This window comes from Watersipora subatra, chromosome 6, assembly GCF_963576615.1.
Source record: "Watersipora subatra chromosome 6, tzWatSuba1.1, whole genome shotgun sequence".
Taxonomy (NCBI): domain Eukaryota; kingdom Metazoa; phylum Bryozoa; class Gymnolaemata; order Cheilostomatida; family Watersiporidae; genus Watersipora; species Watersipora subatra.
In genome coordinates this window covers 6,728,281-6,756,261 of record NC_088713.1, presented here as the reverse complement: position 1 = coordinate 6,756,261, position 27,981 = coordinate 6,728,281, and the positions used below count along the sequence as shown (strand labels likewise).

The window sequence follows — 27,981 nt, the reverse complement described above, 5'->3', positions numbered from 1 at the left end:
GTAGGCCAAAACACGAGCTTTTAAAAATTTATCTTTCGTAGCCTTTCATTATGGGGCACAACAATCCGTCTCCAACACCTTATTTTAAGAATGCTAGGCTAACAATCCTCTTGCTGAATTGTGTAGAATTGTTCTATTGAGATAAGCTTGCAATTATCAGAAAGCTTTAAGAAAGTTGGAAACTCGTTGCTACCAACCAAGAGGTAGTATTGAACTAGTAAATCAGCAGAGAATACCATGAAGAGTGAATCAGACAATTTAGAAGATGAAACGGAGAGAATCTTAAACAAGTCGGTTAAAGCTGAGGCTGATCTCAGTCAAAATTTTGAGCCAAAACATAACTGTATGCTGATGGCCATTCTTGGTCTGATCTTCTTCTCGTTCTGCGTTGATACGATTCTCTTTCCATTCTTTCCAACAATTGCTCGGCAGAAAGGCCTTTCACCAACCGAAATAGGGATTGTATTTGCTGTGTTTGATCTCACAAGATTTATAACTGCTCCAGTTGTGGGTTCATTGGTAAGTCAATTTATCTTATATTTGGCACAGTATAAAAATAAAATTCCTTGATTTCATTTATTTTCTTTATATTTCATTTATTAACTTTCTAAAAACTCATTTTAAAAACCTTTCTTAATGGATATTGCTATTGTTTACAATAAATAGGTTGATGCAATGCTTTTTGATCTGTGTTAAAGTTTGTTGCTTAGCTAACTGATTGGAAAATAAAATTGCTTTAAAAAGAAAAAGTAGTTTTTTTATTGAATTCCCACACGCCATAATCTTGATGCTGTTGAGTGCACTTGAAAATTCATTCTAATTTTTGCTGACTTGAATTTAAGTCGTATGATAGAGGAACTTACATGTAAATCGTGGTTGTATTTTTGCATTTTTGTAATTCACTGCTTTTAATGTGGAGAGCATATATATGTATATCTCTAAATAATAATCTCTGCGTTCATCTTCAGCTTTTTATACCATGTGCTATTAGTACGTGTAAATGTAATAATAAAATAAATGAGTGATATCTCACATAAGGTAAGTAAATAAAACATAATTTATTAAAAAAAGATTTTTATTACAAATAACTTTTTAATCACCGATGCAATTTTCTATTTGAGTTACTAATATGTTTTATTCTATTTATTGATTCCTAACCTCTAAAAACATAGAAAATGATCCTTTTTTGAACTATGTAAATATAATTTCTGATTTCATTCTTTGTCCTATAGAAAATAGTTATCTGCAGAAATATTCTGAAATGCAACTTGGGCAAATGTACATGTTTGGGTGAAAAGGAGCTGGCAAGCACTTTTATTACCAATATAACCAACCCATGCTTTTTTATCCAGTCTACTTCAAAGCTAATTAATAATTCGTTTTGGTGGCTAACCCAGGAGCTTGAAAACAAGCCTCCTTGAGTGGCACTCTTATGGCAGTAGAAAAGTATTTCTGTGCTAATGCTACTTAAGTATGAGCTTGAACAGTTAACACATCTGTGTTCTAGTTACTGTATATCCTAAAAATAGTCTGATGTAAAACCTAATTATTACAAAAGGCAAGAGGTCGGTCTATTTTGTGGTCAGTGGGTAGGTTGACTTACCACTTCCTCCAAGTCTGTTGCACAGCCTGTTTCACTCCTGTATTATATGCCATAACAATGGGCTAGCCCGGCACCTATTATAATATTACTATAATACTATGTTATGTAATAATCATCTATTATAACAGTAATATTAGCCATATGAATTTCTTGTTCTGTCATCATGAAAAATAATCAATGTAACAGATTTTCTTCAAAATAAACTGTTAGGTTATTATTTTTAATTGAGTTATTTTTCAGCCTTACTTAATATATTAATTAATAATAATATAGCAATATTAATTAGCGATAACTAATATTGCTATATTATTAATTAATATAGCAATATTAATTAATATATTATTAATATATTATTAATATTATATCAACAATATATTATTGATTAATATACTAATTAATTGTATATTAATGATATTAATTAATATGGCTGTATGAATTAACAAATTCATAAATTAATTAGCATAATAACTATTTATTAATATATTATTAATGTATAAACAGTTAATTATAATAACATTATTGTATTTTGTGTGACAAAGCTAAGTAAATAAAAATCTAGCTACCCACAGGCTGGCGGAAAGCTTGATTTCTTTCAGAAATATACTTGCCAATTTACGTTGTTCATATCACCATCCATTTGTTGACAAAAAAGTGCTGGTAACACAGTCTATTTGGGAAGAATAAATAGGTTTGCTTTTTTGGTTTTTGCTAAAGAATTGGCTGTGAAAACCACCAATTGTATGCTGTCATTAACAAAATCTGATGGTTTACGACCTTTTACAGTAAAAATCAGTTCCTAGCTTTGAGTTCATTTATTGTTACGAGTGGTTACCCACTAAATAGTTATCTACTGCAGTGCTGTTTAAAACAACATGCTATCTCTGTTTGAAGCTGACGATTTGTCACCCAAAGAAGATGTGCACTATTGGAGTAACTATAGCTGCTCTGGCATGCATCTCATTTGGGTGAGTAATACAGTTGTATTGAAGACGGAATAGCCAGAGCCTGGTAGCTGCAGAATATTTCAAGTGGTCATTGTAATTATGTGAACACCTAATATACTTTTTCCTGTACTTTGTCATTTATGATATAACTGGATAAATTCCCAGCGTTGCATGGTTATTAAAAACAGCTTATAAACAGTGGCAGGTAATGTAGTTGTCATTAGTTAATTTGAGTAAGCTAGTATCCGTATTGCTAAACTTACTAATAAGAGCCGTGAGAGCAAGCTTTAGTGACATTTTGCATTTATGCGTGTTTTAACTCAAACAATGACTATCTGCATTCATTGTATACGGTGTAGCTTATTGGGTTAGCTTGTCACCTTGTGAATGAGAAGCTCCGAGATAAAATCATTATTTTCAATGGAATTTCATGGCTAAATTTTAATCACTATAACTGAGCAAGGGGGTGAAACTAAAAAGATAAACAAACAGAGATTCATATAGAAGTAATTTTCTTTGTTATCTTGGACATACATACATACCATACTTACTATTACCCTGGCAGTGTGCCAAGAGTGTGCTAGTGTGCCAAGAGAAAACATCAGGTATACCAATAAAGAGCAAAAAGTAAGAATAGTTGCACAGCTATGTTGTAGCACGAATGTTAGTCAATTGGTCCAAGTGTAAAGGTACGACCAAACATGACGAATTTTTTGTTGGTTCTGATCGAAATTTCGAAATGAACGCAGAAAACAGTAATATTCGGCCGAAGTTCACAGAATAGTCAGATCTGTGCATGCACACCAAAATTGTCGAAAAAACGCTTTTAATTGGTTGAACAAATTATTAGCGATCACAAATTTAGCAGTTTTTGTAATTTATATAGTCCAAGACACGTATAATGACACACAATAAATCTACGATAGCAATTTAACATAGTACATACGATGCAACTGCCTAATTTGCGTTATTGTTGAGCCTTTATCATTTGGACACCATGGCTACAAATCATTTTTTTTATAATAATAACAACTTATTTTTAACAGGAAAAGTTTTGTTGTAAAAAGAGTTGCCATTTTTAGCACAATTAAGTCAGTTGCATCGTATTTGCTATAGCAATATGCGTTAATAATTTTTTTGCATGTCGCGTTATGTGTTTTGTACTATATGAATTGTAAAAGCTGCTAGAACCATGCTCGCTAATAATCCGTTTAGCTAATTAAAAGCGTTTCGTCGATGATTTCGGTGGACATGCACAGCTCTGACAGTTTTGTGAATTTCGACGGAAGAATTCTGTGTTTTTCATTCATTTCATGGTTTCGGTCAGAATCAACAATAAAATTGGCACGTGTGGCCGTACCTTTAAGGTGTCAATCTACAAATCTGAATGTGGAGAGTTAAAATCCCATACTATAGTAATTATTATTTATTAATTATTAATTATTATTTATTATTAATTATTTGAGAAACAAGTTTTGTAGATGATCTGTTGTCCACTAAAAGTATTCTCAAGAAATATAATGTATTTATTGAGCACCTTTTTTATCCTATCCTGTGATTGACTATAAGGGCTGTCCAACTAAAGCCAGGTTTCTATATCAAATGCAAAACCCGGCAGTAATCTCGCGCAGCAAAACACCTGCGGCGCTAAGCTTGCCCGCTAATGTTCACATAAAGCTGCGTCACTGGTTATCGCAGTGAATGCTAACGAAAAAACAACCGCTTGCTATGCTGTCTGAAAAGTGCTGACCTTCACATGTACAGTGCATTTTGAGAAGGCTTTGCCTGCGGCTCTTGGCAAAAGTTAAACAACGCGGAACTCTTGCATTGACTACCGGCGGTACTCGGCACGTAGGTTCACATTTCACTGCTGATAGCTCTGCAGTGCTGTCGCCAGTGCTTGCGGCGTATATGGGAATCAGGAACAATGTTAATAATACGCCAAAGATCTACTATCATATAGCTACATGTATACATATGCTCAGAAGCCATGAAAAATGTGACCAATTTTGTCAACTTACATGAACTAAAACTTAATTGCATCTTTTTGATAATGTACAGATAGTGTGATGTTACACCAAAACCTGAACAAAAGCCAAATATTTGTTGATATTTAATAACATTGATTTGTAGAACAACCTGAGCATTTCATTGATATACATATTTCCATATATCTTCTAATAAATGCTTACAGATAAACTTGCCCAAATGCATTTTTATCATGTGCAATTGTTTTTAATTTTTGAGGTTATATGACTGTCTGACTGTCAGGATGTTTTAAGATTAAAATCGACAAAACTGGGTCGCAGATAAAATTTTCAAATCAGACAAAAGTGCTATTATGTCTCTATATCTGCACAAAGACTGACACAATAAAGACGCCTAATCCTGCAACTCGAACATTAGCAACTAGTGACATAATTTTGGTACATTTTTTTCTGAGCGTTTAAACCGCGATCAAGTTTGTCAATTCTAATCTTGAAGCATTCCCAAAGTCAAATCACCTCAAACATCAAAAACAATCACAAATGATAAAAAAACATCAATAAAATCTGATAAAATCTACAAAAAACATTGTGTATGTTTGTCTTTAAGATTTAATAAGAGCGCTGTGACCCAAATTCCTTATGATTTGTATAATTCATAATTCTTCCACAATATTTTTAACACAACATTACATTATTTCTATTGGAGAGCTCTTGTAACATGAAAGTATACTGATTTAAGAAAAGTGTGTTTTGTGATCAGTTAGCCGAGTGATACATTTATGTAAAGTTACTAAAACAGTTTACCAAGCATCATCCACCTGATGTGACTATCTTTTTTTCACTTGGAAGATTAAATTAAGATTAAATTGAGTTATGCAAGTGTAAAGGAACCGACCAAGTTCCTCTACCTGCTCCACAAGAAACAAACCACTTGAGTACAAGGAAATGAATAACCTATATATTTCACAGTAAATATGTAATGATACAGTTAAACATGCAATAACCATATAAATAACTGTACAGTGTGAGGCTTCCAGGTGCTCTGATTTTGGTCGCTTTTGCGGTGTCTTATATAGCTTCTGGCTTTGGCTTGACTTCCCTCCTCGGTTGTAGGATCGACTTACTACCAACCGAAAGTACTATCGAGGGCCGACTTCAGTTTGGGACTTGGGACTTTGGGTGCTCTGCTCTTGGTTGCTTCTGCGAAATTTTTTAAAGCTCTTGCTAGTTGCTTGGTTCCGCCCCTCAGTAGCTTGCTCAACTCAGCAGCTGACCCTCGGCCAACCGGAAGTATTACTGTAAACTGTGTCATCTGCCAAGTCAGGGCACAACTGGTCATGGCATCGGTCATCTTGGCCACGCCCTCTCTCTTTGACCTGACTGCACTCAGCGATTAGCCACTACACAAGCAATATTATGTTGAATATTTTACTTCTGTAGCATCAAACAGACATTATAAACTTTTGAGTTTGTTGTAAAAGTGAAACGTTTTTTAAGAATTGCATCCAAAAAAATAAAAAACCAAATTAGTTTTTAAAGTAGTTTATTGCCAATTTTCTAATTAAAACTAGACTTTGGAGTTTTTATAGAAAAATTGTTACTGAAACTTTAGCACTGTTACAGTAATCCCTTCCAGTAACACCACAAAACATTTTTAGTTATATCATAAATATAAATAAATATATATGAATATATGTAGTTATCATGATTATAATTATAATAATTATAATAATCATTTTATTCGATGTGCCTTGTTTGGTTTGACTTGAACACCCCTAAAATACGAAACTGTCTGGCGGATGTTATTATTTAATGAAGTTATGAAGTCTTGTTTGCTCTGTATAAATATTTCTGTGCTATTGTGTAATTTGTTGTTTTAGAGTTACAACTCTTTCAAATGAACCTCGAATGTTTCTCAGCATCTGTTTGGTAATACGAGGAGCTGCAGGAGTTGGTTCGGCCATGTTGAATGTCTCAGGAACAAGCATATTGATGAAAGCATCAGGATATGAGTCGGCCAGTATTGTGGTTGGTCACAGTTCTTCTCAAAGTCTTGTAGTCTGAAAATAAAAAATTTTTCTGAGTTAAATTTTGTGAAAATTGTCTTTTCATGCTTATTCGTAGACTAATTTATTTGTGGATGAACACATTTGCAAATAAATTAATCTGTGAATGCAGCTAGCAATAGAGTAAAACCGTCACATGCGTATACCACATGTTTAGGTTTCAATTTAGCTGAAAATTTATGTCAATCATGCCAAGCTATAAAATTTTTGCTGTGTCAAAAGGTTTTCTTAAATAATCATCTATTTAGAGGTCTTGGGTGAACCAACAACTTGTGGTAAGTTATGAGCTTTTTCAACATGAACAATTGGAGAGGAGATTTTTGCGATGACGACGCCATGCCAAATTTCAAATGATTTGTGACAACCTTGAATAACGTTTTTAAAAAGTGTGATGCATTGGCAATGTGCTTAACTCAAAGCCCCAGCGACGAGTTTAAAAGAATTTGGATTTCAGCTATGTTACAAATTTTGCTTAGCGGCTAGTTTTTAATTTGAGGTAGTAGTTATTCTCCCTTGTGCTTAAAATAAAACTAATTATTCGCAGGTTTTAATAATTTATGGAAATGACTGGACACAAACTTGTGAATTATTATAACCACCAAATAATTTTATCCTGTAAGGTAACTATAGAGCTTCACGATTTCCAAAGAATCATTAGACGATTCCATCTGGTGTTGCAAATAGACAATTTGCAATATAACGTGATATAGTTATGAATAAAAAACTTGCAAATTTTAGTCAATCTTTTTTTATGTTATAACTAAAAAGGAAACTGTTTGGTCTTTGTGAAAGTTTGAAACATTTATTTCAAAAATGCAGGTGTACGCGGAAGGCCATGAAATGGGCTTATTACAAGACAAGAAAACCACAGTTTGTTTTAGTTCCACTATCACCCACTCTAAAAATCATCAGGTCTGTGATAAATCTCCATTAGACAATGATATAATTTATATGATTGGCAATATTCCTTTAAATGGTGACAGTTTTAAAATCATATACTGTGAAAATCACCACCAAACAATCATATCATTATGTAGAAAAGCTCTAGTCATAACTGGTAAGAATACTGTAGAATGCTCTGTATAAATAATACATGATTGCGCAATTATAATTATAAATTATAATTAATTATTATAATAATTATTAATAATTAATTAATTAATTATTAATAATTATTAATAATAATTGTATTTATAATAATTAAATAAGAAGGCTTGGCACTTTGACCAAAGATTCCGGTAACAAACCAAAGATTCTAAAATGTGACCAAAGATTCTAAAAGGTTCTAAAAAACCCAAGCGTAAAGCAAAGAGAAAAGTAGGCGCAGCCTAAAAAGAAAAAATAACATATAAAGAGCTCGAAATGATTGTTTGAGCAGAGTTGTACATGCACAATCTTTGCAAGTAATTTATACAACTATTTTATAAATTATAGTTTCATATTATTTATAAATACTCCCACGACCAAACTAGCGGATGTGAAGTTGGGGAGTTTTTATGATAAATGCATGTGCACACAACTTACGGAAGTTATTCATCAACAACGTCGCAAACCCTTGTATTAAAATTTCATCAACAAATTTAACCATCGTTTTGTAGATTAGTTAAAGTGTAATAACGATACAAAACACATGAGCCTATTTAAATATGTTACCAAGTCTTTATTAATTATCGAAATTCTCTTAAAACTTACCCATCTGATCGGATTATACACAAATAGACAGATTAATTTGGCCGTAAATCGTTATTAAAACTTTCTAAGCCTCACTTTTATAAAAGTTAAGACCGGAAATTGAAATGCCGAGCAACAGAGAATAGAATGATTAAGTCTTGCGCATTTCACGAAAACATAACGTGCACTTTTTGCCAGTCTATAGCATTGTCAAATTGCCGAAGGTTTCGGCGATTAACATAGGAGTACAGAAATCATTTCATTTTTGCCGATTTCAATTTTTTCATTTTCATTTTCATTTGCTGATGCATTTGAGTACTTTCGTATTCTAACTGATGTCCAACGCAGTGTATTTAAAGGAAATGACGATGATATTTTTTTAACGGTTCTTATGAGATTATTACAATAATTAATTATAAGTTTAGATGACTACAGAACAATGACTACATAGTAAAGATTTTTTTAAAATCTATATAAATATCACAACTGCGTGATATTGTTAGCTATGACGTTTTGAAATGTAAACAAAACTGTGCATTGGTTTTATATTATTACTATATTAATAATATTGGTTATTCTAATAATATCAGTGCATTTTACTTCTAATATTGGCCAATATTGCATTTCTCCTGTTGCAGGAGGAGAGATATAAACATATAATCTTTTTCTTTCATTATTGCTCTTTGTTGTATATAATAACACCCACACCCAGCACATTACAGCTACCACTGCAGTTATCCTATTTGACTGCTAATATTGCATTTCTCAACCATCAGTACCCTTTCTTTTTTTCCAATACCACTTTGGTCGTGGGCTGTATGACAGTGGAATTTCTAGTATACATTATATATTAGTTTTATTTAATTAAAAATTTCATTTAATTTATATAAATATCAAAATATATTTGTATAAACATTTGTTTACAGTGTCTTTTAATCCTATTTACTTAAAACCTATAATTGCTTAGTTCTAGTTTATATATTTTGCCAACCTTTGGTCATTTTACCTGATGAGTGCACCTACTATGCACGAAACTATTTAGTAGTAAAATGCTTTATCCATTTTAGTAACTTTACTCAAATTTGATTTTAGTCAGCTCTAGTTTTACTATTGAGCACTTTTTCAATCAATGCGATAAAATAAAATATTTAAAAAAAATAAAATAAAATATTTGTATCATTATTTTTTATTTAGGCTCGCTATTTTTATAGGATTCACAGTTTAGGTAAGAATTGTGCTTTGATATGAGCTTTGATAGAGTTATCCTATCTGTAACTATAAAATACTGTGTATTATCTTATAAAAAAGTTTTTCTTTCAGATAGTATGTAATAAAACAATCAATTTTAGAGCAACTGCAAATGAAAGTTATTTTTCTTTGATAATGTTGTGGTTTTTGCATTATACCATGTATAAAACGGTATTTTTGATTGGAAACCAGCATTTTCATTTCTGGTTTTGGAACTCTCCACTACATGACATGATGTTTATTAAGTAAAAATATCAACATGAGACCAACACAAAGAAGTGATACTCTTAAGAAAACTGGAAACCTCATTTTAAACTACATATAACTCACATGACGTGTGGTAAAGTAGGAAAACTAAAAACAAGTGTGACAACTCCAAATAGGCATAGGCGTGGCAAATAAGCAATTCTCTGGCGGGTGACACAATTCACAAACTTCACAAATATCACAACAAGCAATGGTATTTTGTAAATCTACTAATATAAGTTAATTACATGCTATCATGGTTTTATAAAGTAGTTTTTGGTTGACAGCATCGCTGTCAATCAGAATTTTTGTTTTTACGTACTGAAGCGGTAATTGGCTGAATTTTTAGTAACAAGTTTGCTATATTCAGCCGACATTTAAAAAATTTCATACAATATAATTTAAGGGCAAAGCTAATGTAAACCCTTAAAGCTATTTAAAGTTTGACGCGGTTTTCTAATTTCAAAAAACAAAATTAAATATTTTCAATTTCATTTGCGCTTTCTACTGGTAGGCTTTCTCAAGCAACCCGTCACTCTGACTGGTCAGTAATAAACTTATGACAATTTTCTGTGATGTCACAGATCTCATATTTTTAACTTACATTATTGAAATTACTTAGTGCTTTTAGAGATCATAAAGCATTGCTAATAATAGTCTCTATACAGTACTTCATCATTTTAGACAAAGAAAGTCTTGTTTTAGTCTTGGTTGGACCTAAAACCAGTTACACTAATCTACAGTTTAACTTGTTGCATCACCAAAAAATCTCTCTGACAATTTTTTAAAAATAAATCGCTTGAACAAAAATTATTATTCAAAATTTTTCTCACTGTTATAAATGAGTTGACACAAAATTTTAGTTGATTTTATCAGAAATTTTTGGTATTTTTCTACTATTTTCGATAATTTTCAATGTTTGAGGTGTTTTGACTGTCAGGATGTCTCAAGATTGAAATCGACAAAACTTGATTGTGGTTCAAAAGCTCGAAAGGAAAATACGTGCTAATTGATGCCCTGTAGTTGCTACCATAGCTGATATTTGTTATCTGCTATTGCAATCAAGTTGCAGCGTTACGCGTCTCTATTCTGTTGATCTCTTTGCAACTATAGACATCGTAATCACACTTTCTTTTGATCTAAGTCTTTTAACTCTGACTAAGTTTATTCAATTTTTTTAAACCTGGCACTTGGTGAACCTCGAACAGAATGAATCAGAAGTGATAAAAAATACTGACAATTTCTGACAAAATTTATAAAAAATTTTGCGTAGGTTTATCTTTAAATCAGATATATGTTGTCATTTATAATAACTTCAGGGATTTGTGGAGACAGTGAATATGTGTGGATACTCTGTTGGTCCAGCTATCGGGGCAGCACTGTTTCAGGTAAGTCAGCAAAGCAAATTATTAATGTTTCATGTATTTAAAAATAAAACATTAAAAATCTTCTGACTCCATATTTGTGTGGGTTCCTGGTAGATTAAATTTGAAAAATATAAACTAACTATCCATACGCTCGGCGTTGCACGAGTAATAAAATAGTTACCCAATAAATTTCAGTAATTTTGCTAGTAAGCCAGTAAAGGTAATTTCACCTTTACTAAAACAATTACCGTGTTAATTGTTAACTGTTAATGTCAAGTGTTAACTGTCAACCTTGCTAGTTAATGACCCCAAGAGCTTCAAGTGTGATTATTTTTGACATCGATGTCATAAATGCGCTAACGACCCTTAACAGCTTGGCTGTCGTGGTGTACTAGATTATATCGCTGACCTATTGACCGGGAGCTTCGGAGATCAAAGGAATGGAATTCTTATTCTTAGATTTAATCGCTATAGCAAATGATAAATTTTGAGATATATTTTGGTTTAATTTGAAAGTTTAAATATGAGTCATAAGGAGATGAAAAAACTTTGCAGTGAAGTCAGAAAAGATAAAAGAAAATGTATAGATATTTTTTCAACTTTTCAATGTTAAACAACGTCGCTCAACGTCGCTCAACGTCGCTCAACGTCGCTCAACGTCGCTCATCGTCGCTCAACGTAGTTTGTTTGAAAACATCGCTCAACGTAGTTTAAAATTGCTATTTTTAACCAAAAAAAATGAAAAATAGAAATAACTAGTATGTAAAAATGTGGAAAAAAATTTTATGCAAAAAATGGAAAGTGAAGAACTTTGGCAATTAGTATTTTGTTAATCTAACTTTTTTTATTGAGTTAATTTTTTGGTAAAATCATTAAACAATTATATTGTCTAATACAGAAATAATAACATTCAGTGCACTTATATACTGCAACTTGGTCACAATTTATCACATTTTTATATTTCTGTAATTAAATAATTTTATATTTTCAAAAAAGCTAGTATTAGTGGTTTAGTTGCATTTGATTTTAACCATTTTTTTATAAATACAGCTTTTCAAATTAAAATAAATTTAAAATTAGCTTTATTTGCATTTTTTTTAACTCTACTAACCTACTTCATTGCACGAAATTTAATTCCAAACAATATTTTATCAATTTAATTGAAGTATAAGGTTTAAGAATGACCATAAATGTTATGTAATATTGTTCCTTAAGTATGTCGGCTGTATCAGTGCAGTGTTTTGTGTTCGACTAAAATACTTTAAATGCTTCATTTTCAAAGAGGATTCTGTAACTTTCTATAATAGTCAAATTTGGGATGATTGAAACTTCAAACTTTTTAACTCAGTAGTTAAAACTGGTTTAGAAAAAAAATAAAAGTATAAAATAACCAAAATATAATTTTTTTCTTTATAAATGAAAACATTAAAATAAGTTATATTTTAAAATGATAAACTGCATTAAAATATAGTTATATCTTTGGTTTCATTTGGATGTGGGGGTGTCCTTTGTAGAAACTAACGTATAATAAACCAATCTGTCTGAAATTTTGCTTGTGGTTTTCTTCAATATTTTCCTAAGTGTTAAGCCCAAATATTTTTGATGCCACCACCTCTAAGGTGTTTGAGCCAAACAAGCCGTTTCTGCCTGCAAATGAAATTGATGTTGAATACAATTTCTCAATGACACGACTGAAACATTAGCCATTATGGAGCTTGAGGCCCTCAAAAAAATTGAGGCGATGAGAGATGAAGGTTACTCATTTTTATCGTTGTTTTGTTTTTTTGGTTGTCGTATTTGTTTAAAAATTACTAAAATAAAAGAACAAAAATTAGAACTTTATGTTGCGTTTTTGACCCAGGCAACGCTAGGCATGTCTGCTTCTATCAATCTCTATATATAAATCTTCGCAAAGTTTGTTTGTCGTCTGTCTGTCCAAATATGGCAATGAAGTTTTAGCGATGAAAAATCACCTTCTTATTGGATTAGAACTGACAACATTCAAACCACAAGTTTAATAACATACGCACGTAACCACAAGACTAGGCAGCTCTTATACTCTTACCATGCGCTCTATATCCTTTTCATGATTGAAAACACAGGCTAAACTTTCACAATTCGTTATTAATTATAACAGTGCGTCTTTGGGTTACGATGTCTTCGTTATACTATATTTTTGCCTGACAAAATAAAACACAGCGTTTTTTCCGTACTCTCCGTACAAAAACAAAAAATCTTTCAAGTTTTCCGACATATGATATCAACAAAAAATTCTAACGAAGTTCAAATTTACCAGTCGGTGTACTGATTACGTCAAAATAACAAAGATGCTGATATTCTATTTGCCAAATCCTTTTCACAATATGATGCTTGCTTTCTATTTCACTTCAACGTTATTCATTAAAGCACATAAATTACATAATTTTTTTATTATATATTTCAATACATCAATGTCTTGGCTTTCGAATGAGCCTATATTCAATACACAAAAAATAATAGAACTATGGAAAACAGGGTGTCAAAAGTATGTCCTGCAAAAAAACACTTGGTTCAGGTTCTCAAAATGTGATGTCACAATTATTATTTAGCCTTAGGTAGTCGATCCCTTTCGCTGCCATTGAGGCTGCGCTTTTCTGTGACAATCGGTGCTGTTAAACCCAGAGAGCGCTAATAACAAACTAGGATTCTAGATAATCAACAATGCCCAGGATCGTGCTAACCCCCCCCCCCCGACCAATACAAGCACATGGTCTGGGTTAATTAATTATGCTTCAATAAATGTACTGTCGTTGATAAAGGTAATAAAATCACATCGATTAAATTGTGACCTGTGCTTGCGTGGCCTTATTAGTCACAGTCACAACCCTCAACATCACAATAAAATGAGAGGGCTAGTGCATAAAATAATCGAAAAAACATAGCATGGTGCTTGCAATCTGAGTTATTTGTCATAGAAATAATCTGTACATGGAGAACTAACGACGCTGATTCCTTTGTCATCTTCATTGGTTCTCTAGAGTTGTCCTATCTTCGCCTGACACTAGCATCATTATTGTAGTTGATAAATATAAGCGGTAAGCAATAAAATAGACCGTAAGAGCACACAACACCGCTTAAGAAAGTTGTGACGTCACAATTTCCGAACGTATGCCGGTAAACATTTCTGCGGTAGAGCTCTGAGGAAGTCCTATAAACACCAACCAATGTCTGTCTCACCATGTCAAACAATAGCTCATTCAAAAGCCAAGACTCTGATGTATTGAAATATATCATAAAAAATTATGTAATTTATGTGCTTTAAAAGTTATTGCGCAAACAAGACAGAAAATAGATAGGTGATAAAATTTTAGCTGATTACAAAGTTGAAGTTTATCAAAATATTTAAAAATACATACTTAAACTTAGATTTAAGTATGTATTTAGTTAGCTAAATTCATTTAGGTTAAACTCAATTTTTATGTTATACGTCTGTCTTGAAGGCAAAGACTCCTACGTTACGTATTGCATGTAGTAGTACATTGTAATGTTAAATTTTATTGCAAATCACAATCACTAAATGCACTAAAGTTACTGCAGGTAACTATAGTTGCTAAGGTTAACACAATATTTTGTTACTAATTTTTTATATGTACAGTACGCACATAAAATTTTGATAATTTTTACTAGGGCGTGTTTGTATTAGAAAACTATTATGAGTTTGAAGGCTTTTATACCATTTTATACAACATTTGTGCAATGTGATGCCGACACTGAAACAAATATAAATTGTATAACCGTATACCAAATGATTTTTTATTGTAGTCATAGCAAAACAAACTATATTTAGCCATTACTTGCTAATGATTTCATATTTGCATTTCAACACCTTTGCAGTTGTTTTATTTTATCTAATATATTTCACTGAAACGCTATTTTATTCCAAGAACTCTAAAAGTTACAGTTGTTTGAAAAAGTTTAAAAACCTTTACAGTTGTTTTGTTCTTTTTCTCAATTTATTTGAACGGTACAAACACTTTTTTTATGGTGTGAGGTTTGAAAGTTAAAATGGTGGCTGTTGATATTTGTTAAATGAAAATAGATTTTCTGTGCAAAGACCTTTTTATTACCGAGGCAATGTTGCGCATTTACCAAGTCCATATGTATATCTCAAAGTTGGTCTGTGTGTATTTTTTGTAGTTTTGTATATTCAGTTATGGCAGTTAAAATTTTGGAAAGAAAAATCCGTAGCGAGCAAGATTTGATCTCAGAACCTCTCAGTCTCCAGACAATATGCTAAACTATTGCACTACACAAGATTCATAAAAAATTGGAGGATATATGTCGGCATATGGTTGAAAATGCGCTACGGCTTTCTATTACGGCGCAGCATCATTCTATGAAATAGTAAAAGCCAGAGATAACTTACTTTAACTAGTCATTGGCAAAGTGCCAGGCTAATGGCAAGTGGCATTGTTTATAAGCTGAGTTTATAAATGTGGCATTGCTATCACTGCTTATAAGTTGATTTTTAATACCCATGCAACACCGAGCATTCCACTAGTCTTTAGTAAAATAAGAGCAGTGTCTGTCTGTTTGTCTCTCTGTTATGTTAAAAAGATTGCTCTGCGGGAGATTTAACCCGGGCAGCAGATTAAATGGCATTACTATTATTACACCCTTTGGTAGTTGTCAGAACTCTCCATACACTGATTACTCACAATGATCTCTCACAGTTCACCAAACTGGCAAGCGTATTTGTATATATTATATAATATATTATATAATATACTACTTTAATCAGTATTATAATTATATTATGTTATAATTATAATTATAATATTATATTATAATTATATTATGTTAGTTAAATATTGTGTTTTACCCCGGCAACACCGGGTTTGTCTGCTTATATACATTATGTTACTCAGGGTTTCCCTTTTGGTTAAAATGTTACAGAAAGACTAGACTATTCATGTATTTCTTACGTCGAGTGGTTAGTTAGATGATACCATTAATTTGTTTCAGCTCATAGGCTACACACCCATGTTCTGTGCTTTAGGAGCAACCCTACTCCTTATTTTTCCCATTTATGGCTTTCTGGTTCCTAAAGTTGGTAAGTTGGCTTTCTTTAAAACTTTTATTTCAACCCTGCACTAATTCCGAGCTAGCAGGATTAATGAAGGAGTAAAAAAAATAATAGCTCATTTGTCATTAGCAAAAATAGTGTGTCAATCTAGTTTTAAACTCAGGCAAAAGTACTATTAATTTGTTTATCAAAACATATATCACAAAACTGATTAATTTAATAATTCTATTCAAATATAAAACAAAAATGTTTTGTGACTATTTACAATTACAGTAAAACATTCAAGTTATGTCGTTTTATTTTTAAACTCAGCATTGAAAAACACTCATAGCACTGGATTTGATCTCGGGACCCCCAGGTCTAGAGGAGGTGAACTTAATTATTAAGCTACATGAAACACAATGAATTAGACAAATAGTCATTACATTGGTTAAAATACTCATGCTTAAAGTGCTTGCTTGGGGTTAATAACTAGCCCTGTTGACCGTTACACGTAACGATATTCGAGCTGCCCAAAAATACAGGTCTTGTGTTAGTAAAGATTTTAATAAAGATTTAGCTTTTTAGGTAAGTTACACAAATTTATTACAAGTGAAATCAAAGATTAACTGTTTACCAAAAACAATACATCTGCTACATAGCTCAGCCAGTCTAATCTTAAAATAACCTATTGACTTGCGCTTTATATTTGGTTGCATCAAATTTAGCCAGATCTGTTTAGCATATCAGCTTTTGTAAAAAAGTTATTATATTAGTATTGTACATTTTATATTTTATATTTTTTGACCAAAAACAGGCAATATTAATGTCTGCTACAATTAAGCTGTTATAGCAAATCTCATGAACAAAAACTTTGTGTCAAATATAATGTCAACCATCATTTTGACTGTGAACAGCAAGCACTCTACCGTAAATATCAATATAATAAAATTAAACTTAATATAAGAAATTTGAAGTATGTTAATGCAAGTTAGAGTAACTTACACCAAGAATGTTTATAATTTGCTCCAAGCGTATTTGAACCAAGCGTAAACTTTGGTTCTCGTCGTCCTAATATAAACTAATTATTAAACTGTTTTTACTTGATCAACTTGTCTTTTCATTTAATTGTTCATATGATGGAAAAGTGTAAATTCATTTTATGTAGTTTGATATAATGCATTTGTTTTGATTCTATATTTAATTAGTTTTGCTCTTAAATAAGTTTTTTAAAACAACATTTTATTTTTATAAGAACGTTTGCCTCAACAGATGACCAGAGTAATATGCAAAGCAAATAATTGAAAACATTATAACTTTGGTTTGGCTGTAATTCAAATTCAAAGACATTGAAGAGCTATGCAGATCAACTTCCCTTTTGTTCAAGATAACTTACATGTTGATTGGGTACTTATCAGCAAGCCTTCTGAAAGTTTTAAAGAAAAAGAAAATACAGTTACCATTTAAAACCATTATAAAATAAAATATAGTTATCATTTTTTGTAACAACTGGTCTAATCACCTTCTTAAACATCCAGGCTTCTTATAAAACTTTTTCAATAAAAATAATAACATTTAAAAACTAATTTTTGCTACATTTGAACTTGAAATATCCCTAATATTTTGTCACAAGACAGTTATAAAAAAGTTTTTTGAAATTGTTCCAAAATTCTTTCATTCAGAAGAAACAGAGACAGCAAGGAAGCACAGTTTTTGCTCCGTATGTCGGATTCCAGGCATTTTCCTCATGTTCCTAAGCTGGACCTTTTTAAAACTTTCCTCTACTTCAAGAACAACTCAGATAAGCAGCTTTTTCATGTCTAAGGTAAGTTTACACTAAGGTAAGTCATGAAGGGGGAGTAAAAGTAGCGAAAACTAGATGTGAGTTTTGGTTACCAAATGTTGGCATGGGTCCATCATTAGTAAGATTTTGTGAGACTATTGTGATGTCATAACCAAACTCATTGATGCTCGCTCCTCCTTTGACCCAATTACGACGGTTTTGTTAGTTTGAAAAAGTTGGAGTTGTTCTCTCAGATTCAGGTAGTAACAAAAATCATTGATGCTTGCACTTCCTTTGACCCGATTACGACGGTTTGGTTAGTTTGAAAAAGTTGGAGTTGTTCTCTCAGATTCAGGTAGTAAACGCTGAGATGGCAGTTGAGAACCATTTGCATAAAGACATTAAAAATCAATCTTTGCATGATGTAAAAGTGACAGTATTTTGTAGTAAAAACACCTTTATTTTTTTTTGTTCAATCACAAAGTAGCCATAAAACTAATGGTATACAGCCACCCAAGGATAGGTGACAGCTGTCTTATGGGCAGGGTTTAATGATCGTGCTCTGTTAGGATTGTGCTAGCCAGAGTTTCGGAGCTAAAACAATTCCCGCGGGGCGATCGCGTTGCCTTGTTAGGTTTTGAAAAACACGACTCGCTTTTACCATCTCATTAGCTCGTTTAGTCACTAGGCTCCGCAATTCACAATAGCAAACCTTGAATTTATACAATGTAGGGGTAACACCTAACTAAAAATGTGGGTCCATGGAAAATAAAACATTTGAAATTATCTACTTTTACTAATGTTGAAATTGGTAGGTGTCGTAGTATGTGCTTAAAGTTACATATAATTTACCAAAAATCACCTGAACAACGGCCTTTTTTTCCTAGTTTTTGATTAATATTTTGCCACCCCTAGTATAAAATGACAGTCTTTCATCGTTGTCACATTGTTTTACCTGGCCAATAAGATGGGAGTGTGCTGTGCAGCGTAGTTTTCATACTCAAAATCTAAATATAAAACCGAATTTGGGCTATTTTACAATTGTGACTATTAATATCACAAATGCTTGTGAATGGCAACTGACTGATCATAATGGTGACAATATTGGGATACTATATTTATTTGACAACAAAATTTGTATATCATTGATAAAACCCGGTAAACTTTGCTTGGAAAGAACAAATCAATATTAGCTTACATCTACTGAAATATGTTATCGCAATAGAGCGGCATTTTTCGGTTGACACTTCTATTCTGAGCCAAGCTGCTAGTTACAACTTTTACGTACATAGGCTATATAAACTGTTAAATGTGATAACATCAAAGGTTGCTTGCAAAATAGATGTCCTGTAACTGGTTAGAGATGTTGAGCAGTCATTGCAGGGAAAGACAAATCCTGTCATCAAATTGATCAGAAGTATTAATATATATTACTTTATCGTCTCCTTTTTTGTATTTACAAAGTTGTAAGTTTTATTTTCAAAATGTTTTCAGTTGACTTTAAATTAAATCTTACATTTGGATGTAGATGCAAATTTAGCCTGTATTAAATACAAGTTCATTGAGTTTTGTTTGGGGAATTCACTAACTTCTGTTTTTAGTTCGATGTCAGTGCATCAGCTGTTGGATTACTGTTTGCTGTATGGTCCGTAATATCAATTGCCTCCTCTCTCACTCTTGCAAAGTTCTTTAATAAGGTTGGTACAAAACTTTATATTGCACAGTGTGATGTTTCGCTAAAAAGTTGGTATTTTCGAAAAAGTTTTGACTGACAGTTTTGTTGGCAGCACCGAAGTTTGCTGCTTTAAGACACAGTAAATTTTTGTATTCAAAGGTAGGTATGATGTAAATCTCACGAATACGTTGTCCTTATACTGTAGCTATATCAAATATCTTTTAGTAATATCGCTATGGGTTTTATGTGCTGCTAGTAGTAAGATCCATGTATGGTTAAAATATGGTTTAGGCATTGCACTTATGTTTAAAGTGCAGTCCAAATATGATCCACACATTGTTTGTGTATGGCTTGTCTATGGTTTGCACTTAGTTTGCACGTAGTTTGAATTTGATCTACACTTAGTCCGCATTTAGCCCACATATGATCAGGGCAGTAACAGGGTTAATAGGGCACCTTTAGCATAATTTTATAAAGTCAGGGTTATGCATATTTACTCGTAACTAAGAGTTAAAAAATTTATTTCAATTTCTGAAATAAAACTTTTTATAGCTATTTATAATACAAAAAAGGCACTAAAGCACCACATTATTTTTAAGACACCTTGTACAGTATTAAGGAACCCAAATTTACTTATTCAATGTAAAATTATTTCTTTAATTGTAGAAGTATTCTCTGTACCTTTTACTCTTCACCTGGATTATTGAAGTACCGTTTGTCTTGATGACAGTTCCTTCATTTCCCTTCACCTATCTCACCAGTGGTGAAAGGTTGGTATGCCCTCAAATATTTATAGCTTAGTATCATTTACTACAGTAATCAATGCTAAAAAACTGCTTCATCATGAAGGGTATTAGAATAGCCTAGTAATGATTAAAACTTTTTTTCGTTTGGTTGAGATGACAGTATTAGAAAAATCTAAGTCAAGTACAAAGGCTGTAGTTCAGGTCTAAAAATATATCTTAGCTTTTATCTCACCTTGCTTTTACATATTTTCAATCAATAATAGAATTTACAAATCTGTTAAATTACATTGATTTAGATCCTATTATTTACTATAAAATCAATAAATACTTCAAGAAAATTGATTTTTATAGCATTTGTTATGATTTAAATGAAAGGTAAATAGCTTAGGTAGAGTTTATAAATACCATAAAACTTCTATTTGAACACCACCTCTATTTGAACGCCACCTCTATTTGAATGCCACCTCTATTTGAATGCCACCTCTATTTGAACGCCACCTCTATTTGAACGCCACCTCTATTTGAACGCCACCTCTATTTGAGCGTCACGTCTATTTGAACGCCACCTCTATTTGAACGCCATCTCTATTTGAACACCACCTCTATTTTAATGCCACCTTTATTTTAACGCCACCTCTATTTGACCACTACTATGAAGGAAGGGTTAAAAAATAGTGTCATGGCGTTTAATCAGAGGTTTTACAGTAGTCTAGCTTTGCAAGGCAGAGCATAGTCAACAAATAAATAAACAATTGTCTGCACATGATACATTATGAGCATCACAAACTTTGGTTTTTTTTTCCACTTCCCAAACTATGGTAGTTTTGGTATGGCATCAAACTTATGAGTAGACAACCTCTATAATTTAATACCAATGCAAAAGATTTGTTGCTTTTTAATATTTTAATGGTTAATTTTATAATAAAACTTTGGCTGCATTGCTGAACCCTATAGTTGAAAAAATTAATTGAAACCAGTTTACATACATGTGTGTTGCTTGCTGTAAAACTTTGTATTAGCAATTATCTTCTTTTTTATTTTAATATGTAGTGAAGCAAGAACAGACAACTCTTTGCATTACATTTTATTACAGTTTATCAACCTTACACCGAATAGTATTTTTATGTTCTTGGACCATAAGCAGTCTGAAAAAGAGTAGGCTCAATTTTATGTATTATATTTTCATTTTATCTAACATTTTATACTGCGTTAGACTGTGTAAAACAGTGGTAAAATAAACTCTACAACTGTTGCTGGCCTTTAAAATATTTTTGAAAAACCTAATTTTACTCTTTGTCAGCATAATTTTATGATAAGGATTTCAGTGGATGATCAAAATGTAAGATTAAATCAAAAAAGAGTTGAATGTTCAATACTAGCTTTTTCAATGTGTTCCTTTACCATCAAATAGCCATAGTAGACTAGCTGTGGACCAGAGAGATAGATACGGCTCTCATTATAGTAAAGATTAAACATTGTGGACTAGTTATAAGTCTATTTATTACAGCTTTCAGTTCAGTTTAAATAGCTCTAGTAACTCAACATTATTTATTTCAGAGCTAGAAACAAACATTCAAATTATAAATATATCGATTTTTTGGAAATATGTTTAGCTAATCATTTTAAATAATGCTAAAACTCCCCATAAAACGAAAACTCAAAATTAAGCTTAAGTTTAATATGTAGTAGTATTTATATTCTATTATTTTATATTACAATGCATAAAGTTATATTATGTTATAATATATTGTTATAAAATAATATATAATATATTATACTATGCTTTTTAATACTGTAATAATGTTATAATATTATATTTTTTTTATAATATGTAGCATTATATATTATTATATATAATGTATAACGCTATATATAATGTTATTATACTATATATAATATTAAATATTATAACAAAAATTATATATTATATATTAAATTGTACATATAAAATGATATATTATATACAACATCATATATAGTATATTATATAGTAATACATCATGTTACAGCAAAATTAATGGGAAGCATATCGTGTCTTTCAGATTTCAGATTTGATGCTATTTTTAAGTTTTTTCCAATACACCGCTTTATTACAAATACATGCAATGACGAACCACAAACTAAAAGTTTTATGGACTGTTTATTCTACCTTTAGTCATTTTTGGCTGACCTTTGGTGGAATGTCTGGGCTGTCATGGTTGACGATGCCGCTCTATGTGACGCCGTTTCCAGTGGCCTTGCAATTAGCCAGGTAAGGTTTTTACAACTTCATTTAATTTCAGTTTTTATTTTTGCCAAAAAAGCTGATATAAGCTGTCATGGTTTTTATGTGCACTTTTAGCTGTGCTACGTGGCTTCACGGTTAGAATGAATTTTCTAAACTTTTGATTATTGGTGAACAAACTTAAAACTGAAACTTTGGCTATAAAATTTTTTCAATGGATATTAAAGTTATTCTTCGTGAAGGTATTTTGATGTTCCTACTTAACCGCACCCAGCTTTATTTACGTAAAGCTTTACGTATAATTTCACGTAAATGAAATGTAAATAAAGTAAATATTTTATTTGATAAAGATTGTCAAGTAGGAGTGATGCAATTTTGTACATACCAGGCATTCTGGTGCGCTGTGTGTAATAACCATGTGCACAATTATTCTTAGAAGAAGAAAGGTTGTTGAGTAGTAAGGATGGTAGCGTGTGTGGTTGAGAACCCTAATATTCAGATTCAATTCCCGTGCAGTGCAATATTTTTTCTTAAGGCTTCAACTGTGGTTACTTATTGCAGTAAAGAATCTAATCTCAGGCTAGCCTTTAGAGCTTTTTGTTGTGATGAAAAAACCCATCTGCAAAGTAATTCATTCGGCAGGTGATCGATTCCAGATCAATAAACTTCAGTTAACTTTGTGATTAAACATTTTATAATAGATCATAAATGTAATGACCTTTCGTAGGTTAAATGGCCACACAGAAGATAGCCTGCAGACCTATGGCATGTTGACAGGTCTTATGAACTGCGGGCTCTGTCTAGGAAGCACCATAGGACCAATTCTTTCGGGTGTTATTACGAGCTATCTCGGCTTTGCTTGGACCCAATTTATAGCTGCTATCTTAACAGCTTTCATGGTACGTGTAGATAAATACAAGGCTATTATTACATAGAATAATACTCACAGGCTATTGTGTCTCGTTTGAAACAAACTAACTTTACAAACAAAATTGGTAGTTTTCTCAATTTTGTTAAGTTTTTGGCTGTAAAACATGTGAAACGCTTTTCAAAATTTAGCAAAATGAAGAATAGCATAATTCTTTTATATGTTAAACTGGATTTTATTATTGAATGAATTAAACCCCATAATTCAGAAGATCCTGTCAAAGTTGAAAAGATATCATTTGAACAAATAATAGGAGAACTAAGTGTTTTATGAGCCTGTAAACCTTATCAATTTCTCTCTATTCACTGTTTACAGGCCACACTAATTGCAGTCTATTTAGCTTACCTAATATGCACCAATCAGCTATCAGCTATGGTAGGAGAAGAGAAGACAACTACAGAAGCAGTGAGCAGCTAAATTGATCAGCCATGAGATGTGATTTATTAAAATTATTGTTGTAAAATATTCTGAAATTAAAAAACTGGTACTTGATTTTTAATTTCATACATCTCTGTATATGTTTATAATAAATGGATCGTATTTATACATGTTATAGACTTTATTTAAAAACCAATGATTTAAGTTATAGACTATTGGATGCAGAGTGAAATCCTTCATGCGGTGGATTATTTTTGGACTTTTCTCACAAAAGAACAAACAGTAAAAATATTATATATATTATAATATTAATATATATAATATATATATTAATATTATATATATTATATAATATATATAATATTATATAATAATAGTAATTATAGTAGTAATTAGTATCACACATAGTAATTGACTTGGTAATTTAATTTAATTAAAATTTATTTAAAATTTAATTACAAAACACTTTTTAATTATATTGGTCATGAAGCCAAAGAACATGCTGAAAAAAGATGGTTTTGTTTTGAGTTTATTTTGGACAAAGTTGATGAAGTTGTCAAATCTAAATAGAAAAATAAGTTTTGAAAAAGCAAATTCTTGACAAAAAAATGTTTGTGATAATCCATAGAACATACACATGTACATATACAGCATAAGCAAACTGTAGTAAAAACAAGTAAAATAATAATAATAGCATAGCGAAAGTAATAATAATATAGTAAACAAAACGATAAATGAAAATACATATATTCAGTTAACATAACTCTTCTCTCCTACAAGTTTAAATATGAACATATATGAACATTACTGTAAGGCCTTTAACTTTGGCATATTCTCTGACTAATATTATAGGATAATAATTTATTATGTAAACTACTTTTAAATTACACATAAAATGTAATTCAAGTATATTCAGAAGAATGATCTTTAAAACCTTAGTTTTGTAATCCAAGTTACGTTTTATATTATATATATATATTGTATATTGTATTATATATACATTATATTATGTTTATATTGCAAGTAAACTTGCTTTTTCATTTTAGAACTCTGTATCAGAAAATCAACATTTTGAGAATTCAAATTACAAACTTTTAACATAAAAGTAAAACATTTTAAAAAGAATTTATAAAGAAAACCGCACTGCTGTTTGATTGATTAAGATGCCACTTTTGCCACTCCACACTGCCCAACTACATAATGTTTGTATCAACAGTGAAGTGCTTAGTCAGCAAATAACAAAAGGCTTTTGATCATTTTCAGTAACTCTAATTCAAGCAAAACAAATTCCAAATTTTAATTTCTAAATTCAAGTTCTCCACTTTGTTATTGCTTTTTTTCTACAATGATAATGATTATAATTAATTATACTGATTTCTACAGAAACCGCTTTTTTGTTACTGAAACATCCTGTACTTAGGCCACTTCTCGCTGCTAAATGAAAAGATGCCTGCACCAACTGTGATGGTACATCTCTGGCGTTACTGAAGCTTTTAAAAATTTAATTAAATTAATAAAATATAATATATTTGTTCTATTACATTTGTTTCTTTTTATCAATACAAACAATATAGGTGTTAATAACATTGTGGCATAGCATTCGTAGTTTTAAGCAAAACTCTCTTACATTGTAGAGGGATGACAACTCTTAACCTTATTTAACGCATAGGATTGTTTGTGAGGTGACCTTATTAGTTAGTATGCAGGTTAAAATCTTTCATGAATACCGTGACACTTGAAATAACATTTCAGTACAATTTCTATACTAACGTGTTTAGCACAATAAATATGAAAAGTTACAGTATAATAGCAAGTAAAATTACTGAACATCAACTGAAATGTGACAAGAAACAATATAACATGGTATAAACAAATAAAACAGCATATGCAACTAACTTTTAATCTTTAATAAATAATGCCATAGCAATTGACGACTTAATAATTAAGAGTAATGATTCAAGTCTGGCTGCCTTCTACAGAAGTTAGAAAAACGTCACGCTATGAGTGAAACAAAACCTTAGCTTATGACTCAACGCCTAAAACCAACATTGGTCAGTATGGACTAGGGAAATTTGACTAGACATCGGCTCCAGGAATACTAAACTAATGAACTTTTTCTACACATATTATTTTGCCTGTTTTATTTTACTTATTTTAGGTGTTAATTTTCTCGCATTTTCATATTTATATATATTACCTTCATTTACTTCATAAAAAAAAATTTTCTGTTATATTTAGTTTAATTTTTATGGTAATTATTATATTTTAATTATTTTTACTTATGTATTATTTAATTATTAATAATTATTATTAATTTTTTGAAATCTGATAAGAATATTTGCTCACGTATTTTCATTATAATTTGTTTATTTAATTTTACTTATTTTAGTTATTAAGTGTCTGTATATAGATAAAAATATTACTATTATTATCATTATTTCTATTATAATTATCACTAGTTTCATAATTATTTTATAGGTTTTATTATTATTAATATCCTAATCTTAGTTGTGATATAGCCCATCAGAGTGTTGTTCTTAGTGGCCCACCAAAATCCGCTAGCATCTTCATATTTCTTGAGTGTGTTGTGAAGATGTTTGACGAAACCTTCCTCACTATACTTTCGCTCTCTGATAATACGGTTTAAGAATTTTTTTCCATGTCATAGGTGTTAGTTTTTCATCAGTACACAGTATTCTTTCTATCTGTTCTTTCAGCTTGGATGCTCCTGCGCTCATGCCTCCTACGACCTCAGGAGGTGATTTCTTTCCTTAGATTTTGTAAGCCGGTTGCTGATATTTCTGCTGTTTTTTTTTATCTCTCATCTTTGTTTTTGTCATTAGAGCACGTCGTGTATATTATTTAGATCAGCTTCTGGTTTTTGTAATCGTTGTTCACGTTTGGTCAATAGGCAGCTTTTTCCCTTCTCATTCAGTGTCCAAGTTCCCAGTACAACTGCGTGTCTTCAATTTCCAACAGCAACCTTTCTCTGTCTCAATTTGTACCAGCATTGATCATGACTCGGCAGATATCTCGTCGCCCCAGGCAGCTAACAGAACCTATAACACTATAACACCTATTAATAGCACTATAATACCTATAGCACAATATTTTGTCTTGTCACAGATTCGTTTCCTGCATCTCAATGTTAAATGCATCACTCCTTCAGAAAATTCTCCGCGCAGGCTAAATAAACATGATTAAATGGCAAGACATTTTTCCTGCATCTATGCTCTGATCTCAACCATCTGTTCTTGCAGGTTGATAATTGCTGCCACTTTCTTTGAGTTTATATTGTAGTTCCGTTACTCTTGTCCCCTTCTTCTAGATGTTTGTAGAATTCACTTTGCATTCTTTTTATCTTGTGCCCCTCAACTTCGCCCAGTGCCCTCTGCCTCTCAAGTTCAGAATTCAGCCTCAGTCAGGCATCTTTTTACAAAATACGCTCTCACCATTCAAGGGAACTCCTTTTTATCAAAGACAGTGTTGATACCATACACAGCAAGCGTTTCTATCTCTGACAGCAAATAAAGTTTGATGTCATAATGCCATTTATTAAACGGAGAAGTGAGAGAAAACTACCAGTTATAACTACTGCCTCAAAATAAATCCTGTTTTGAAGATTACTAAATAAACTCCCAGGTTCTAATTTGGCAGTTCTTCTGTAACATTGTACTGCACATGCAGTCAATTATCTCCATTCCACTTACTAACTCACTACAGAGGAGTGTTTAAAAAAAATCTACACATAAGATTGTTGGTCAAGAAACACTGATTTTTGCAAAATTATGGCAAAATCAAACCATCAAAATTTTTTTCAGAAAGAGTGATGGTTTAAATCAATAATTTCAATTGATTGATCTTTTTTGTGCTGACTCTGTCACCAGTATTGGTGTATATACACTATTCACTCAATCAAACTGATATCTGTGTCATGCAAGTGCCAAGTATTACTGGTACTTTGCCAACAAACATTATGCTTTTTAGCTAAAGCTTTATACAAGCTAATATTATATAGTACTGTCTCATTATAGCTATTAATAATGCTTGTAGCTTTTTACAAAGCTTTT

General features: G+C 31.4%; 1 protein-coding gene across 1 annotated transcript; it reads left to right on the top strand.

The window, feature by feature from the left end:
- Window positions 1–237: 237 nt before the first annotated feature.
- Window positions 238–27,401, top strand: LOC137397994 (MFS-type transporter SLC18B1-like). Its single transcript, XM_068084094.1, has 12 exons — window positions 238–519; window positions 5,649–5,833; window positions 6,416–6,563; window positions 11,086–11,154; window positions 16,138–16,225; window positions 17,860–18,002; window positions 19,562–19,657; window positions 20,302–20,405; window positions 22,537–22,632; window positions 23,333–23,504; window positions 23,849–23,938; window positions 27,240–27,401. Exons 1-12 carry the CDS (start codon window positions 238–240, stop codon window positions 27,399–27,401), a joined length of 1,635 nt encoding a protein of 544 aa, XP_067940195.1.
- The last annotated feature ends 580 nt before the right edge of the window (window positions 27,402–27,981 follow it).

Bases quoted from the DNA above. Each gene is read 5' to 3' on its own strand.
- LOC137397994 (XM_068084094.1), top strand. From the start codon at position 238: ATGAAGAGTGAATCAGACAATTTAGAAGATGAAACGGAGAGAATCTTA. The intron at 16,226-17,859 runs GTAAGTTGGCTT...TCTTTCATTCAG, and splicing joins CTTTCTGGTTCCTAAAGTTG to AAGAAACAGAGACAGCAAGG. The intron at 23,505-23,848 runs GTACGTGTAGAT...CACTGTTTACAG, and splicing joins CTATCTTAACAGCTTTCATG to GCCACACTAATTGCAGTCTA.